The following is a 14,137-nucleotide window of genomic DNA, read 5'->3' as shown; positions in this document are numbered from 1 at the left end:
CAAGTATTTTAAAAGCACAGGTTCCCCCCACAGATTTGGTACATGTAGTAATTATGTAGATGACATCACAGCATGGACTATACAAGTCTCTGATATTGAGCAGTCACAGATCAGTGTGCAGCCAATTTAATCAGAAACAGTCCAACGGGAATTCCACAGGATGTTATCATAATTGGGCTGCAGTGCATAAATCACCATAGCACATCCCGTAATGCAGGGTTGTAAGGTCAGTGGTGCAAAAAGCACTAGCAAATGGCCTACAGAACAGCAGAGCGAGGTGATATGGGCAGATGGAGCAGACAAGTGCATGTATGGCACCAAACTGAGGAGCGCTTGTTGGTTTCCTAATGTTGTGGTCACCCATTGCTCATCCAACAGATATGTGCCTAATATGATAGTGACCAATGGCACAGGGGCTTCTCGTCGCTATATCTGAGCCGGGATATCCTTTTCCACCATCATGTACTGGGTGCTAGTAGAGTGTAAGGATTCTGCATGACATCTGACTCTGACATGACTGCGCATTGTGACCCATCTCCTTATTAAGTGACTGATTTGGTGCCCACTACCTGTATAATTTGCATTTATGTGGAGTGCAGTTATAGGCAGTTACAGAGTGAAGAAGGTAAATCAGGAAGGAACGGCATGGTGTAACAATGGCTACTCAGGAAATTAATTCATCTTCCTGACTTCAGTGCTTGGTGTGTGCACCCTACCAGTCATCTCCTCAGTACCCTCTACCGTCGCTCCCCCTCCTTTCAACTATTGTTCTTAGTCTGTACATTTCCTCATTTATTTTCTCTCTCTCTCTCTCTCTCTCTCTCTCTGCTTCCTGACCTCCCCCCTTCTTACTCCCAGCAACCCCTCCCTATGCACAATCCCCATATTTCCCTCTTTCATCCCCTCTGCTCATTATTTATATCTCCTCTCTATTCCTCTTTTCTGCTTTGCAGTTCCTATTTTATTCATCTAAAAAAAAAAAAAAAAAAATCATCATCTTCCCATTGCTCCCTCTATTTCTTTGCTTCCTCGCTCTTCCTCTTCCCCCTCCCTTTCTATTCCTCCCTTCCCCCGTTTTTTTTTTCCTCTCACATTTTTCTTCAGTTTTTTTTTTTTTTAATTCAGCTATTCGGTAAATGAAAAAAGCAGTTGCCATGGAAACTATCAAACCACATGACCAGACGTATTAACGCTCTTTTTTTTGTATACTTGTCTGGAAAGAAAATGCAATTTCAGTTCTCAAATAAAAAGGCAGTCCCACTGATCAGACTGGAGTAAAAAGTATATGTATATATGTATATATATATATATATATATATATATATATATAAAAAATAATAAAGCGTTTATATGTATATGTATACAAATATACATATTAAACACACACAGGCAGTATAATATTTACAATTGCTGAATTCAACTTCTGTTAGATGAAGACCCAGCGTACACACACACATTAATATGTATGAAGACCATGATTACTCTTATAAGAGGAGACATACTGTAGCTGGGACCATTGATATAAGGCAGCACCATGAGTCAGTAGATATGTTGCTGGGTTAGACTAAAGTAATGTACTGTACACACGGTGCTATGTACTTTCTATTTAAACCACGATCGAATCGGAACCAAATCGACCGGCGCTGTATACACATTCGATTTACACTATATAGTTTACATCCGTACTATATGGTCTTGCCTGCACAGTGTATTTTTCGATTTGATGCCACGGGCCACGCATCGGAATCAAATTGAAATCGAATGCGTTCGAAACAAATAGAAACATAGACTACATCGAACCGTGTATACGCCTTAACAGATGCATGTGCTCTGTTGCTGGGTCAGACTGGACAGATGGGGCCTTTTACTGGACTAGACTGAGATGTATGCAATTTATTATTGGCTCAGATTGGAATCTGTTAATGGACCAGAATGGGATCCATTGGATCTGTACCTGGGACAGACTCGGATCCATGTGACCTGTCACTGGGCCAGACAGGGTTCAATGGGATCTGTTACTGAGCAAAACTTGGATCCTGGCGTTTACCTGTACGTAAGGCTACAAACATACTCAGCCTATCGAACAGGTCTGAATTAGTCTCTTTGTCTCATTCGCAGCAGTAGATCGCACTCAGAACTTATTTTTGTCTAACCCTGTATTTCATGATTTTTCTGTATACGTGTTTTCTTTTGGAGAATATAATCTAACTCAACAAAACAGGCGCTTATTGCAAAGAAAAAATGATCATAAATTAATTATTAATTAAGCTGTGTAAATTAATCAGCAGCAGTAACCTTGATAGGCCTATGGGCTCCTATCTTTAAAACGTTCCCCAATGACGGAGAACCGATATAAAAGCACAAAGTTGGTTATCTGCGCTTAGTAATTACGAATATAAATATCAATCAGCTGACATGAAAGATTTACTACAACAAGAACAGTCAGTGCAATAAGAAAAAACTTTTATATAGGTAGAAGGATGCCGGCCCATATAACATTTATAATACAAAGCCAATATGATTTAAATGAGTAATTAAAATACATACACAATTGCACATACAATATAAAAAATGGACATAAACACAAATACAATTATCTAATGATAATGAAGACAAAAATGTCACAATTTAACAGATGGTGTTGTATAAGTCCTCCTATATCCTGCATTAATATGTGTAGGAAGGGAAATTTACTTGGATACTGTCCGTTCGGTATTTCCGTTGTTATAAATATGGAAATTGGTGGGTAAGCACTTTACCTAAATCTTCGGGTGTCTGCGCACCTATATTCAGCAGGGCTCTGTCCTTATGTGTCCCCACAGATGTATTTGAGTGGTGAGCGCCCGCCAAGCTGGGAGAGGGCGTTGGTGCTGCAAGGTGCCAAGATGGCCAATCGATTTCACAGTCCTAGGTGTAGTAGCTCTCAGCAACAGGCAGCTCGTGTAAACCGCACCGGTCACTAGATTTTTGGTAGAAGTCCTTCTCTGTAGCCCAAATCGGTTGGAGTGATGGAAAGTGCTGATGCAAAGTATAACGGTCAGCAGCTTCACGGTTCCCTTGAGTCTCTTAGAGGGGCTGTGTACATTCTTTCATGTCAGCTGATTTATAGTTATATTCATGATTACCAAGCGCAGATAACCAACTTTTTGGACATAAGATGGAACGTTGGGTCTGCTTAACTAGAGAAGTTTAAGAGCAAATTTGCAGAAAAACCAGGGGCGTTAGTGTACAGTATGTGATGGGGGGGGGGGGGTGGGGGTGTGACTTCCGGAAACATTCCGAAAGTCGGAAAATACATGGATCAGCGAATCCATTTCTTTTTGCGTAAAAATGGCTGCTAATTTGGAACTTTAGCAGCCATTCCTACGAATGCAGATTTGTACGAGATTGAATAGGTCCTGGACGATTTTTCAAGCTTCCCTCTATGTTAGAAACCCGAAATAAGCCAGACAAACATGGGAAGAACAACAAGCACATATACCCTACACATATAGTAAACCATGGACCCGATTCACTTTGGCTCGCTAGACAGCGTACACAGCACCTTAATGCTGGCCAACGAACGCATGCGGCCAGTAGCAGCAGAAGTAATTCCATGGTCGCTCACCATCGAATTATTTCCGCGGCCTTCAGTAATAAGTCAGTCTAAACTGACTTCTATTACAGCTGCTGATCGCCGAAGACAGGGTAGGTACTGACAACATTTGAGGTCAGCCGCCTGCCCCGAGCATTGAACGCTGTAGGTGATATTAGGAGCAGGGAGATCTATTGCAGTACCATACAGAGAGCCCGATAAAATGCTATGGGTCATGCTGAACATAGATCCAGGAAATATCTCACTGGATCGCATTGGGATCCGCAGTGGCAGTGGCTGGGCCACGGGAAATGTTACCAGACCAGTGGAGATTACTAGGATGACCTTGGAACGGTTACTGAGACAAGAGGCTAGCCAGGCTAGGATCAATATGGCTGGGCCAGTCTGGGAGCAGAAACTCTGGCTCTCTGCTAAAATTAGAAGTACAGTGATAGTTATGGTGCCAAATTAGGACCATTCTCTAGTGCTGGGTCAGAATTGTCGCTGAGACCGCTACACCCTGGAAACGCTGCTGATACAGAACTATCCTGGGAGCAAGGATTGCTACAAGCTCTACTAATGAGATGAGCTAGGAGCTAGCAACTCATTAAAAGACCAAAGTGGTAGCTGAGACGGCTATTACCTTGCATTGTACCAGCACTGGGAAAATGATGTAGATCATAGATCTGTCCATTGTATCTGGATGTCACTGGCAAAAAATGCTACAAGGGCAGATTGTGAACTGTCATTGAAGTAAAGTGGCGCAAACCAAAGGAATGTTTGCATAGTCTCCTCTGCTATACGCCTGATGCTGGCTGCTGTCAGTGAATACTGCAAATCCCATGCAAGCCTGAGAAGGAGCCCCTCTCTCCCTGCTCCAACGCTGATTACTTGCCGCTTACACCCTGATTGGCTTTTTATGGCTAATTGCAGCACAGAAGTGTCTTTTTATGGCTTTAACTGTGCTAATGACAGCTAATGGATCTCCCAGCTTGCTGTGTATAACACCGAGGAGGGAGAGAGGCGGACATTGTGCCATGACACAGATAAGAGGTGAATCCGTACTGTCCCTGCTCTTTCCCCTTTTGTACCGCATTGGCTGGAAGTCCACCTGTGGTCACATTCCTGGACAGCCGAGCATCAGTGTAATGCCAGGCCATTTGTTCTATTTAAACTAGTGATCCTTTTATTACATTACAATGCTTTCACAAAGTGATCATGCAGAAAGCCATAAGCTGAGATTAGATCGAGTCAAACTTCCAAAAAAATAAAAAGGAAACGTTGAGAGATGCCTAAAGCAACCAATCAGCTTTGAGGTTGTCTTTATCAAGGACTTTCTGTAAAATGATAGGTAGATGATGATTGGTGGCCTTGACAACTTATCCAGGCCCGCTTCTATCACTGCACTACATCTCCCTCTCTATATCAACTGTTAAACCCCTATACATTACTGATGTATAGGGGCAATCCCCTGATCCCCTATTAAACATGTTCAAAATTAGACCATTTTTAACATTAATTTCCTTGATTAGCTGAAGGATTGATAATTAAAACGGGTCAATGGATTAGCAGTGCCAGCTCATCGGGGTAGATGTATGGGGGGCATTATGCTGGGTACATACTGGCCAATACATATTGTGAGCATTTGTGGGTTTGTACCAGCGATATGTCTGTGGCTGACATCACAGCTGTGTCAGAAAATTCAAATGCCCGCCCAGCTGCATGACAGGGATTGACCTATTGAGTGTGATCAACCGATCGGTGGTGCGACTTTGGGCCTCCAACATAACTGTCAGGTTTGTACCCAGCCTCACAAATATAATTCTGGACTACTTCCTCTGTGTTGCGCCAACATCTTCTGTATCTAATGGACATCCATGCTTCCTGGAGCTACCTTGCTTATCAGTCTTTGTGTTCCTCCTTGTCTTTGAATTCATTTTATATTGGCTTTTAATCACTGTCCTTACCTTATTACCCAGAAACCACTTATGTACTTATTAAGAGTTTGGGCCCATTTTCTTGGAGAAGGTTGGTGTACTATGACTCCCGAAGGCCTCCAATCAAGAAGTCCATTTATTGCTTCATCTCTTAGTTTGGTGGATAACCCAGACTTGTTGAGACTTGTTTGTATGACTAATAGTGACGTAGTACCCTATAATTATTTGGTGTATTTTGGTATTTTTTTGTACTATCTTGTACTATCATTTATAGACATTCACACCTCTAATCAGCCAATCAGTCTCGAACCTTCTTAGTTTTGGACTCAATCATGTTTATTGTCTCAGACTATGAGGTCCCGATGAAGAAAGAGAGTAGTTTACCAGAAGGGCCCGTCTTAGAAGCCTTATTGTGTGCGGAAACTGTGGACAAGAAACTGGAACTGAAGGAGGAAGAGATAGTCAGTGACTGTCAGGTGAGAGGAATGTGTCATTATTCAGTTGGTCTTCAGCAATTATCTTCTAACATAAGGGGTGACATTTCATATGATGAGAGATTCAGAAAGTCAGAGATTTGGTAAGAAATCTCCAGGTTTTTTTAAAGGGGCAATCATTTACACTGCCAAACCAGTATGATTTTGCCGTGTAAGTGATTGCCGCTTTAAAAAAAAACCCCTGGAGATTTCTTACCAAATCTCTCACTTTCTGAATCTCTCATCCTATTAAATGTCACCCAAGGACTGATTTAGTGGTGGATGCAATGCTGATAATTTTGCAGTTAGCCGATGTTTTTTGCACTGTGCATGCATCTGAGTGGAACACTTCTCATGTTCTGAAGTGGTCTCGTGACAGTGGTCATTGGGACAGACAGTGACCCATGGGATGTAATGAGGGTGAGTACTAAAATGCAGGTGTATTGCAACCCTTTGGTCGTAGCCAGCGGCTGTATCTTTGAATGTAGTGGTTCTTGCCCTGGCATCTTAATTGCAAGTTACTTTCTAAGCAACCATATACAGTAAGTACAAAGATGCGACTGACATACATCCATTGCTGCATCTGTGTACCGCGGATCTGAGAGGTTGGCAGAACGCATCTCTGGGCCTGATTAAAAAATAAATGCTTTTGCACAGTGCTGTCCAGCCACAGTCTCAGACCAGAGTGCTGCATCCGAAGAAGCAGCATCAGAACACCATCACGGCCATTGGTTGCGATGGTGGTGGCATCAGCCATGTAAGTCAACCTAAGCTTACCCAGTATGGCCTCTGATTGCTAGGCCAGTAACTCTTGCCTCACCAATTCCAGAAAATGGGCTGAACCTCCCCTGTTTTATGGAAATGCAGACAGCGCCATCCCTGCCACGCCCCCTATCAGGCAGCATCTTGGGGACACTGCGAGGATCTTCTTAGATCCGAGGTATACAAATATGCAGCGGTGACCGGCATTGCGTCCACCACTGAGTGAGGCCTGAAGATGGCATAAGCCAATGTGCTTTTCTAACACATATCATGTATATATCTGTTCATCCAGTTACTTAATCCACTCAACTTTTAATGTCCCATTGATGAGTGTTTTTCCATTTATGGTGTCAGTTCAGTTGTGAGTGATGCCCGCGATGTGCCATTGCAAAGGGTTGAGAAAGGCCAGCAAAATATATCAGAATGTCCAGTTGCTCCCAGATATAGTCCCAAAATGACAGACTTGTCTGCCGCCACATAAACCTGCATACAATATTCCACAATTGCGAGGCCACAGTAATTGAGGTATAGGTACACACTTACTCGTGGGCCTTGCCAGGATCGCCCACAGTTGAATCGATTCCTATCTTTCTGGCCAAGTAATCAACAACTTAACCCTTTAGCTGGAGGCATATTTCTGTGCTTAACCTTATGATCTCTATCCTTTCCTTCATATGTTTCTTTCAATTGCATGTCAGATGTTGTAATGAACCCAAGCACAAACGTCATCATCATCACCAGGGCCAAATCCATATATGACTCTACTAGCGACCCATAGAGATATGGAACTGCTATTTCCAGCTACTTGTTGTGTCATGTCCTGTCAGTATCCTGCATATAAACTGTCCTCAATCTGGGCTCTTTTTCCATCCATTTGTCCAACATGAATCTTTCTCCATCTATGGACATGTAGAGTGAATTTTGGGGAAGGGAAATGTTAAGTTTGGTTCCCATGTTTCCAGAAGACACAGGTGGGAGATGTCCCACACGAACTAGAAGGTGAAGATCTGGAGGACGACACCCCGAAACGCAAGAACAGAGCAAAAGGAAAGGTGGGTCATCCATTGTAGTAGTGTCGAGCCAATGGAGCTGAGGGTGAGACCAAGACAAGGATGAGGGTTAGGAAAATAGGTCACAGTGACTTGGAAGACATAGTTTTGGGGTTAAAGATTAGAAAGGATGTCCTTCGGAGAAATTACAAATAGTGGCGCGTATATGAGTCCAGAAGGTGTCAAGATAATGGCAGATCTGATTGGGCACCATTTATGATCATTGTTTCATATCTAATTGGCTGATATTGCAGAATAAATTGGCCCATTCTCCAAATGTTCACTGTAATCCGGCACCGTACACATGGTCAAATAAGGTCAATGCTTGGAAGATCCCCATCAATGTAAATCTGGGAGAGCAGTTGTTTTGGGTGCGTTATAAGGAGTTGAAAAGTGCAGGTCAGGGAGGAAGAAGGCAAGGGCTCAATTGTATAATAACTATTTATCCTCCTTAGGCCTGTGGAATTGGGGGCATGAAAAAGAGACAAGATCCTTCAGCCTTAGAAGATCGAGACAAACCCTATGTGTGTGACAGTAAGTAGCACCTAATATTGTACATTGCAGAGCTCGCTGGATGGCAGCTGTCACATTGTTAATACATAAAATACATTGATTGTTTATACATTTGTTATAATATTGAACACTGTATAATTATTTATAATTAATATTTACGATAAGTTCAGAGCCGTAATGTCTGTACCGGCCTTGGTCTGTATATTATTGTTTATACAGATCTATTCTACCTACGGCGGTCAGATCGCTCACAAATGCGCACTGCAGCGTGTCACGGTGTTACGCAACGTGGCTAGTGTGGCATATGGCGTTGCCATTGAGTGTAACGCTTGTGTTCATCCACCATTTCGTCTCTTTTGAAAATCACCATTGCGCATTCTTTGAGGTCTCCAATGAAATACTGTACAGTACAGTAACATAGTCCAAGAACTTCTTTACTGTATGTTAAATGCAGAGATGTACAGTATGCTTTACAGATGAGCCCTGGGCTACAGTATCGCTGAATACAGATCATGTATGCTGAGCTTAGCTCTGTATATGTGGGATAAGCTCAGCATACATTTCCATACTGTATCCCCTGGGGTTAATAAAATGGCTGCTGGCAGAAACTATCTCCCATGAAGGAGCCCTCGCTTATGGAGCTGAGCTCGGCATACATTTCCCCTTAGAGTCCCGGTGCTGAATGGGTGACTATGTAGCAAAGTGTATTTCTGTGTATTGTGTCTTTACTGACTCTGAGCTGTGTGAATGCATTGTTTCTGTACAAGACCTAGGCCAGTGGTAGCCAACTCCGGTCTTCGAGAGCTACCCTGTTCACATTTTCCAGACAACCTAGCTGCTGCACAGGTGCACTCATTACTCACTGACACATTTTAAAAGATCCACAGGTGGAGCTAATGACTTCACTTGTTAATATGTGAGGAGATCTGGAAAACATTAGCTGTTGGTAGCTGAGTTGGCTACCCCTGTCCTAGGCTGTGTGTATGAATGTTATGGTGCCATTGTCTCTGTGCAAGACCTGGGATGTGTGTCACTGTGTAGTGATATCTGTGCTGTACCTGGGCTGTGTGTATATGGCACGGTGTAGTGTTGTCAGTGCTGGGCTTCAGCTGTATGTTTACATGTCATAGTGTAGAAATGTCTGTGCAGGACTCGAGCTGTTTGTATACCTGTCATGGTGTAGTAGTGCCTGTGCTGGACCTGTGCTGTGTCTATATACTCTTCCCCTTCTATGTCACCCCTGTCTGTCTGCCCCTCCCCTTTTAGAATGTAAGCTCTCACGAGCAGGGCCCTCTCTGTGCCTTTCTTAGAATATATAAACCTCTGCCACCCTGATAATTGCTTCAGTGTCCTGTCCCCTGGTGCAACTATCCATATTAATCATGTACTTGTCCTAAACTGTCTTGTACTGCAATTTGTTATGTGTTTTTGATTATAACTATGCTCTGTAAAGCGCTGCGGAATCTGTGTGCGCTATATAAGAACCTGTTAATAAATAATAATAAATATATATATATAATGGTGTAGCAGTGCCTGTGCTGGACCTTTGCTATGTAGTAGTGTTTGTACTGGGCTTGGGCTGTTTGTATACCTGTCATGGTGTAGTGGTGTCTGTGCTGGACCTGGTTTGTGTGTATATATACTGTATATATATCATGGTGCAGTAGTGCCTGTGCTGTGTAATAGTGGTTTGTACTGGGCCTGGGCTGTGTGTATAAATGTCCTAGTGTAGCATACCTCCCAACTTTTGCAGCTTAGTAGTCGGGACGCTGCTGCTGCGCGCCGGAGGCGTGTCAAAATTTTCGGGAGAGTGGCCTAATTTGGGGGTGTGGCCTATACTCGCGGCTCCCCCGCGAGGCCACGCCCCCATTTTGCCGCTATGGGGGTATGACCCAGAGGCTCTGTGAGCCTCTAGCCATGCCCCCAGCCCCCTGGCTGCGGGAATAGACACTGTGCGCATGCGCACAGCGTTTATTCCCCGCTGCTTAGCAGCTGACGGGGGACTCCCAACAGCCCCCCCACACCGCGGGACACTGCCGCCCGCGGGTGGGACAGCGGGACAGGCCCTGACAATCGGGACTGTCCCACTAAAATCGGGACTGTTGGGAGGTATGCTGTAGTAGTGTCTGTGCAGGACCTGGGCTGTGTAGTAGTGTTTGTACTGGGCCTGGGCTGTGTGTATATAGCATGGTGTAGTAATGTTTGTACTGGGCCTGGGCTGTGTGTATACCTGTCCTGGTGTAGTAGTTTCTGTAACCATATTTTGTCTTGCAGTCTGTGGGAAGAGATACAAGAATCGGCCCGGCCTCAGCTACCACTACACTCATACTCACCTGGCTGAAGAGGAGGGGGAAGAGAACGCAGAGAGATATCTTATTCCTTTTCACCGGAAAAATAACCACAAACGTGAGTAGCACAAGTTTCCTGTCAATTAGGAGGTGGTGGGAATATGTATTGATATCCATAGTACACTGTGTATTAGGGGGACAGTTCCAGGGTCCATAGAGAACTGTATATTTGGGTGTTCAGCTCTCCATAGTACACTGTGTATTAGGGGAACAGTTCTATTGTCTATAGAGAACTGTGTATTTGGGTGTTCATGTCTCTATAGTACACTGTGTATTAGGGGGACAGTCCCAGTGTCTATAGGGAACTGTGTATTTGGGTGTTCAAGTCTCTATAGTACATGGTGTATAAGGGGGACAGTCCCAGTGTCTATAGGGAACTGTGTATTTAGGTGTTCAGTTCTCCATAGTACAATCTGTATTAGGGGAACAGTTCTAGTGTCTATAGAGAACTGTGCATTTGGGTGCTCAGATCTCCATAGTACACTGTGTATTAGGGGAACAGTTCTAGAGTCTATAGAGAACTGTGTATTTGGGTGTTCAAGTCTCTATAGTACACTGTGTATTAGGGGGACAGTCCCAGTGTCTATAGGGAACTGTGTATATGGGTGTTCAGGTGGGATTGGTTTGAAATCCCGGCGGTCAAAATCCCGACGCCGGAATCCCGACAAAGGGGGGACATGGATTGCGCAGCGGGCCCGGTGCCTCGCTACTCTCGGCACACTCATTTATTCTCCCTCTATGGGTGTCGCGGAGGGACAAAGTGCCGAGATTTCGGCGGCCGGGATTTTGACCACCGGGATTTCAACTGCATCCTGTTCAGGTCTCCATAGTACACTGTGTATTAGGGGAACAGTTCCAGTGTCTATATAGAACTATGTATTTGGCTGCTTTTATAGAACACTACAGTTCTGCTTCTGTAGAACATTGTGCATTAGGAGAACAACGCTGTTTCTATTGAACACTGTGAATAAGGAGAACAGTTCTGTGTCTGTATAAAAATGTGCATAAGGAGAACTACGCTGCTTCTGTACAACACTTTGCATTAGGAGAACAGCCCAGCTTCTGTAGAACACTGCATTAGGAGAAAAGGACTGCTTCTGTAGAACACTGCATTAGGAGAACAGCTCTGCTTCTGTAGAACACTGCATTAGGAGCACAGTCCAACTTCTGTAGAACACTGCATTATGAGGACAGTTGAACTTCTAAAGGACACCATATTAGGAGGACAATTAAACTTCTATAGAACAGTGTGCATTAGAAAAATAGTTCAACTTGTACAGAACACTAGGCCTAATTAATGTGTAAAGCCTGTATGGCTGAAACCAAGTATTATATGTATATGAAAGGGTAGTTATAAAACATAAACCATAGGGTGAAAAATAGTAATACACTAAGTAGACACAAAAGCTATACCCTTTTTAGACTCAATGGGGCTACTGCTGCAATGGGGAGTACATTATTTGCTTGGAAACAGTACATTTATGCCTTAATGGGCTTCAGGTACAGCTGTCCCTATCTAGCCCTACCTGAAGGCAGAAGGCCCAGAAGTAGTGTTCTCCTCTTCGTGGTTACTGGCAGCTTGCAGCAGGGACTCAGATGGACATGGCTGTGGCGTCTTCCAGTGACATCACTTATTCTCCGTGTCTTCAGTCCTGCTCACTCCAGCTAGTCTGTGTTTGTCTGCATTTCTAGGGATGCTTTATCATGGATAAGCGTTATCTTCTCATATGCTCTTTATGAAACTTTATTAGAAACAAGGAATATTGCTGAATGCGGAAGTTCACTATATGACGGCAAACTCCTGTTCCAGTGAGCAAAGTATTATAACCGATTAACGTGATTTAAGAAGATCCTTTTTTTTTTTAAATTGTGAAAAATAAATGAATAAAAATTATAAATGTGTATAATATAAAATAAAATAATATAAAATATATGGGGTACAGACTATGAATTGATATGTATTAAGCTGACAGTCAATAGGTTGACCACTATTGGTTTGACATGGACAATAGGTTGATACAAGCAAAAGGTCAACATTGTAATGGACAACGCATGAAAAGGTTAACATGATTTTTTCCCATTTATTTCATTTTTGGAACTTTTTCACACTTTACCATCCACATAGACTACGATTGGGAATGGCAATGTGTGCCGAGCACAGCGGTAGAGGAGTGCGGCACCTTGTCCAAAGATAATGCGATACAGTAATTGGGGATGCACATAGTCAAATGTACATCTTGACACAAAAAAGCATGAAAAACTCATGTCAACCTTTTTTAATGTGTCAACCATTTCCTTGTGTTACCATTGTTATGGGTCACTTTGTCATTTGAATATCATTCTCTTTGATATCACGAACCAGGAACATGACCATATTGGTACTATATGTAGTTGGAAATTCTAGGTTATTATTCATGTGTAATTTGTTTCATTCTTCATGAGAGCCATTCCAGATGAAGAAATAAATCATCGATGTACCTATGCCAATTTATGATCTTCTCAATGTACTTGTCATTACTCCAAATAATCTGGCCTTCACAACATGCTACAAATTAGTTGTCATTGCTGGGTGCAAAGGCTGTAGCCATTGCTGCCCCATCATATCAAAAGAAGCTGTGCCGGAGGATAAAGTTACAGTGCATTGTCCATTATGAGGTTTATTTACACCTTTAATTGACTCTGGAATTCCTCCGTTGAACCGTTTTAAACTTGACCATGTTACATATAAACATACTAATTGACAGCAGATAAGGGCCACTTGGCCCCTCTTGTGTGCCCATAATGATTTTCAAACTCTTGTATTTTTATTTGTCGAATTACAACTTTGCGACCCTTGTCTGCCGGCTCAATTACTGTGTATTGCCTTTTATTTATGTCAGGGTTTTTCTTTTTTCCATTTTATCTTTGTGATATCATTCTCCACTAAACACTGAAATGTCTCAATGTGTGCACCCTTAATTTGGCTTGATTAAATGTTGATATTGGTTTGTAATTCGGATGCTGATATCCAGTTGTGAATATTTTGTCTTGTTAATGTTTCTTTAGCAAAATAAAAATTAAATGCAGACTTGTCAATGCCAATCAACACACTTCCTCTGGTTTGAGAATTCTCTTACTTAGGTTGAAGATTGTCCCCTTCGTTGTTGCTTCGATGGTTGTTTGTTGGGTGCTTGTTTGACTTTCTTTCTCTTGTCTCTTCTTGCTCCCATCTGATAGTGGTTTGTTGTTACTTTTCTTTTGAGTTGATATCATATAGTCTGGAGGTTTTTCTGAACCCCAAACTATTTCTAAAAATATCATCACCATCATCATCATTTACATATTCTGTGTCCTTTTGGTAATTACTTTTCTGTAGTTGATTTCTATTTTTCTGATTCTTGACTTTTCTTCTCAACCCTGTTGAGAAGATTACAATAGTTTTGTGAGACACACTTACCTTGAAAACGGAGGGCGCCAGCTCCGAAACGTCGGTCACCAGCAT

At 42.7% G+C, this 14,137-nt stretch overlaps 1 protein-coding gene across 4 annotated transcripts in view; it reads left to right on the top strand.

Moving 5' to 3' along the window:
- DPF1 (double PHD fingers 1) overlaps positions 1-14,137 on the top strand; it is an 81,798-nt gene that overhangs the window by 49,119 nt on the left and 18,542 nt on the right. For all 4 annotated transcript variants that reach the window (XM_083159755.1, XM_083159753.1, XM_083159754.1 and 1 more), the window contains exons 4-7: positions 5,860-5,987; positions 7,709-7,798; positions 8,251-8,329; positions 10,583-10,714. In XM_083159755.1, coding sequence (XP_083015881.1) covers positions 5,860-5,987; positions 7,709-7,798; positions 8,251-8,329; positions 10,583-10,714 — 429 coding nt within the window. The remainder of the gene's footprint in view (positions 1-5,859; positions 5,988-7,708; positions 7,799-8,250; positions 8,330-10,582; positions 10,715-14,137) is intronic.

This window comes from Crinia signifera, chromosome 9 (assembly GCF_055691185.1).
Source record: "Crinia signifera chromosome 9, ASM5569118v1, whole genome shotgun sequence".
Taxonomy (NCBI): Eukaryota; Metazoa; Chordata; class Amphibia; order Anura; family Myobatrachidae; genus Crinia; species Crinia signifera.
Note: the sequence above shows the minus strand (reverse complement) of the source record. Positions and strands in the feature narration are given on the sequence as shown.